At 41.4% G+C, this 5,012-nt stretch overlaps 1 protein-coding gene across 1 annotated transcript; it reads right to left on the reverse strand.

Annotated features, from left to right (window-relative positions):
• Window positions 1-1,394: 1,394 nt before the first annotated feature.
• Window positions 1,395-3,980, reverse strand: LOC139459570 (uncharacterized). The gene is made up of 3 exons (XM_071241125.1): window positions 3,387-3,980; window positions 2,576-2,768; window positions 1,395-2,099 (listed from the first exon to the last, which is right to left on the reverse strand). Exons 1-3 carry the CDS (start codon window positions 3,978-3,980, stop codon window positions 1,579-1,581), a joined length of 1,308 nt encoding a protein of 435 aa, XP_071097226.1. The 3' UTR covers window positions 1,395-1,578.
• Window positions 3,981-5,012: the final 1,032 nt, after the last annotated feature.

Below are 5,012 nucleotides of genomic sequence, written 5' to 3' on the forward strand. Positions count from 1 at the left end.
ACTGAAATCTGCATGACAGTTTACGAACCGCATTTCGATTTCGCTGCGCGATTGTGATTGGACTATGCATAGACTCGTTAGTCCAGCCAAAATATAACTCCATAGTACCAGCCTAGGCCGGCAAGGGTGGAAACTGGATATTTATAGTCAGTTAACTCCTTTGCCTCGGGAAGATGGATCCGCCCTGAATGTTATTCTTAATTTGTTAGCACCATACCCATACGCGTTGATGTTATCTACACCATACTGTTGAAACTGGCTTTAATCCCGACTCACTCAATCACTATTATAATCGATGCCAGGACAATTGCTTAATTGTCATGTTTGACATTGTTTTTAACCACTAAACACATATGACATTGATCCTAATCATATTGTGTATACAAACAACATCAGTGTGACCCAGTCATCTTGCTGTAGACAAATGTTATTTAGGACATGTTCATGAATTGGACATATTTTGGCAGGACATTATTCTATATCATTACCAAATTTTGAAAGTACATTTTGGATGACAGTCAGTCATTGACCCAGAAAATGAATTATCGTCCAAAACTGGCTTCTACGGGTGTCGCTTGGATGAGATCAAGCGATATTTCACAGGAAATATCAGTTACCATGACGTCACAATCAAATGACAGCACTTGTCTCTCCGACTCAGTGCCACAGAAGACACAAAGTTGTCTGACGCTGGCGTGGGTGCCCTGTGAATTATGTCTGTCTCTGGCCACAAGACTGAGAAATGTTTGCAAAGCTTCATAACCACATACATGTACATGCTCTCTGCCTCATATCATTCATTCACCTGATGAAGGGGTAAGCATATACTCCGAAACGTTTCGTCATAATAAAGAAGTTGACATCCATAAACAGCTCCGCCAGTGGTGAAAATATGTTCTTTTCCTTGGCCCTCCATGAGAGAGACATCGTATATATTTCACTAGAATCATCCAATCATCAGCGGCTCTTTGGTCCCCTGGGGGATACTTACAGTGGTCCCTATGGGGTACTGCGAGTGGACCTGTGACAATCCGGGGTAGAATAGGTCTTCAGCAACCCACGCTTGCCGTAAGAGGTGACTACTCTTCTGTAAGATACGACTAATGGGATTGGGTGATCAGGCACACTTGGTTGATGCATGTCATCGTATCCCAATTGCGTGGATCGATACTCATGATGTCCATCACTGGATCGATTATTTACAGACTGCCGTCATATAGGTGGAATATTGCTGAGTGAGGCTTTAAACAAAACAACTTTTAGTGGTTCCCTTTGGAACTATTCTGCAACAAAATCCAAGCGAAGGATCTGTGAGAGAAAATGTCATATGCAGACAATAAAACGAAACGCTATGTTATTATACATTTATTGTTTCCATTTAAGCGCAGGCCTTCTTCATAAACATAAACTTGACATAACCCTAGGAGCTTTTGCAGAGACGAATTTCAAATAACATGGACTCCAAAATATCTTTCAGGTTAAACCTCAAAATCAGTTAGTGTTACATAGGTTAATTTAAAAATAGTGTGGAAATGACATTAAAACAGAACATGCCTTTTTTCATTGACAGGTGGAAGATTAACGTGGGTAAACATAAAAGTCATACACGATCTTCATTAGAATGAAGAATGCAGACAAAAGGGTAAACTTTTGGTGCATACCTATCAGTCTCAGTGCCTCAGCTCTTTCACGAAAACGATAAAACCTTGACGCCTGTGGCCTGTCCGATACTCCATTGTGGAGACAGTATTCATTCCTGTTAGTCTTTAACAATCCAGTACATGAAGCTTCACATTTACCACACTGTAGACACTGGTACCCATTTCCCCTACGCACGGGCATGCCACGTGTTGATGCTAAGACATCTTCTAGGGTGCAGACCCGCTCGACTGACATGGCGGGAGAATGACTATCATGCTTCATGATTCCTTCTCTTTGCTGATAATCATGATTTTTTTGAGTGGATGTGGGTTTCCTGGAAATGAATTTTGTCCCTTTTCCCATCTTCGTGGGCCCATTGAATATGACATCCTGGTCCCCAGGACCCGAACTTGAGTGTGGTGAGGGATCCGTACCGGAACATGCTCTCTCCGTGACATCTGTTGGAGTCAAGTTAGTACAGTTCATCATTAGTTAGTAAGATATGTAACTTGACGTAACAAACCAATGATCGATTGCATGAGAACACGATTACACTCTCCCGTTTATTGGGCTTTTTTTTCAATCGACTAACCCGATTGGGGGGTCAGGCTTGCAAAGTTGGTTCATGCATGTCATCGTATCCAAATTCTGAGATCGATGCTCATGATATCAATCACTGGATTGTCTGGCCCAGACTCGATTATTTACAGACATATAGCTGGAATATTGCTGGTTGCGGCGTTAAACAACAAACAGACACAACTTGGGATCTCCTATCCCTGAATCTCCAAGGTAGTAAGCCATGAATATATGGCACATGGCCAGTCCTGACTGACACCGGTGGAAATCTGGGAGGACTACCTGTTTACTCCCAAATTGTGTTAAGCTACATAAGCCACTGGTCCCAATAGAGCAACTGCAGGGTTTTACTCACCTCCTTGTTTATCCTCCTTGTGTTGAGTTTTTTTAACCAGATCATCCAATATCTTGATGGTGTTGTAGTTTCGATCAAAGTCTCTTGAGATGGTGTCTCGGACACTTTCTCCACCTGACCATGCGACCTCCAGCTTGACCCACTGCCCAGACACGTTTAATGACCTGTTGGCCCTCTCTTCCCAGCGGATTATCTTTAACAGGTTGATAGAATCATAGTATATACAGTATAGTATTTTCCAAACCAACATGTTTCATTCATATCTTCAAACCCGTGTGAAGAAACCTGTTTCTGAATATATTTGATTCTGTACATTGTGTACACCTGTATTAATGAACACATTTATATGTTCATATATGTACTGGCACCTTTTCTGTCATTAAAACTAAATTACTTATCATTCTATGTGACACATCTAGTTGCTGAACATAAGCTCATTATATGAGTCGACCAGTCAAAATAAGTACCTCGAGGAAATACTTAGAAATGTTTCGAAAAATAAACCTGTGACAACTGTACTGTGACTAAATACACTGGATAACTACTTGGCAAATGAGCATATCAACACGCGTAATGTACAAATATGATTCACAAAATATACCTATGGATTTGGAATTTGGGTATTATAGATCTACATTTCAAAGAAAAGGAAAGGGTCATATTTTCTAAATTGCAACTGCTTATTATGTAACTCAAAGTGAGATATTCATTAACTTATAGTATTCTGCTATTAGAGTGGCCTTGCACAAAACATGTTGATTATTACACATTAAGATGTTCTCCGCACTGCAGCTATATCTCTATACATTACCTCCTTCCTTTCTTTGTCTATAACAACAAGTTTCCACTCTATGTCCATTTCCTTATTGACAACGAAAGATGCCTTCCATTTTCCTGATCCTCGAGGGAAACAACTGTCCATCAGTACACAATCCCTAGGCTCCCAACACCCCAGGGGCGGCGTCGAGCCAATTATACCAAGAACCTTTCCGGGAGGAGTGACGTAGTTTGTATATACGTCTACTTTGCAAGTGTGGAAAATTATGACTTCATTTTCCACATTCCATTCCGAATGCACAATGACACTACATTTCTCGATGAAAAGTATTCTTTCGTTTATTGTCTCACGCCTATCTATTTCCCCATCGTGACTGAGAACAAGCCACGACCAACAAAACTGTGTATCGGTGGGTACTTTCAGGACTGCTTCCCAAACCTGTTTCCCGCCGTCTCTACTGGAGCCTTCCACTATTGGCAAAAGCCTCGCGCGCTGGTAAAGGCCTAATTCATTTTTGATCCGCCAATTTCCTAGCTCTGGGATAGAACCGACGACTGCTGGCTGCTCTCCATCGAGTCGAGTTCGAAAACAAACCCGGAAGATCACTTTAACGTATCGTGGCGGCATATGTGTGTCCTGTCTTGCCCGTAAACGATCATAAACCGAAAAATACGTCAACACATGCCGCCATCGTTGTTGTCAGTGGAGACACGATCAATGTCAAGGTCAAACATGAAGTAGAGTTATCTCCCTTGTGCGCATTCAGTGCAAGCTCCTTCCCAGCGCGTGACACCTTCGTTACACTCTCGGTAGTATATAGAGAGCTCCGCGAACGGGCTATTGCTGTAAGGAGCTTGTCTTCAGTGTTTACGGCCCGTTTTGTGTGTTTGGCGTTTGTTTCTTGTTAAATGCCGCACTCAGCAATAGTCCACCTATATGTGTCGTGGGTGTGTAAAAAGTCTGGTCAAGACAATCCAGTGAATGACATTGTGAACACCGAGCCACAACTTTGGGATACAAAGACATGCAATCAACCAATGAATGAGCTTCACCACCGGATCGAGTAACATCGATTTGTATATATGATTTTTGTTCTTTAACGCCGCACACAGCAAATATTCCAGTTATATGACGGCGGTCTACAAATAATTGAGTCTGGACCAGACAATCCAGTGATTGACTTCATGAGCATCGATCTAGGCATTTGGGATACAATGACATACATTAATCAAGTCAGCGAGCCTGACCACCCGATCCCTTTGGTCGCCTCTTCATTTACGACAAGCTTGGGTAACTGAAGACCTATTCTAACCTGGATCTTCACGGGTCGCAAAGCATTTAGCTGTTAAAATAGGAAGATTCGAATGACACCAACATCCGCCCACTCTTATTTTGGGGTAATAAATTGAGTTAATAAAGCGAGTTCATATTCGAACCCGGATCTTCACGGGTTTGTATATATATGATATTTATTAGGTCACTTGTATGTGACTGAATTATCATTTGAGCTAGCAAATTGGGATTTGCAACATAATAAGAACTGACGCTCAATGTTTGGAGTATTTTGTTGAATCAACTAGAATTTAATCCTTCTTTATTAAAACGTGTTTTTTCTTAACCTTAGCGATATCTTCATGGACTTTTTATGAAGTTCATGTA

This window comes from Haliotis cracherodii, unplaced genomic scaffold (genome assembly GCF_022045235.1).
Source record: "Haliotis cracherodii isolate W230 unplaced genomic scaffold, xgHalCrac1.p SCAF_1, whole genome shotgun sequence".
Classification (NCBI taxonomy): domain Eukaryota; kingdom Metazoa; phylum Mollusca; class Gastropoda; order Lepetellida; family Haliotidae; genus Haliotis; species Haliotis cracherodii.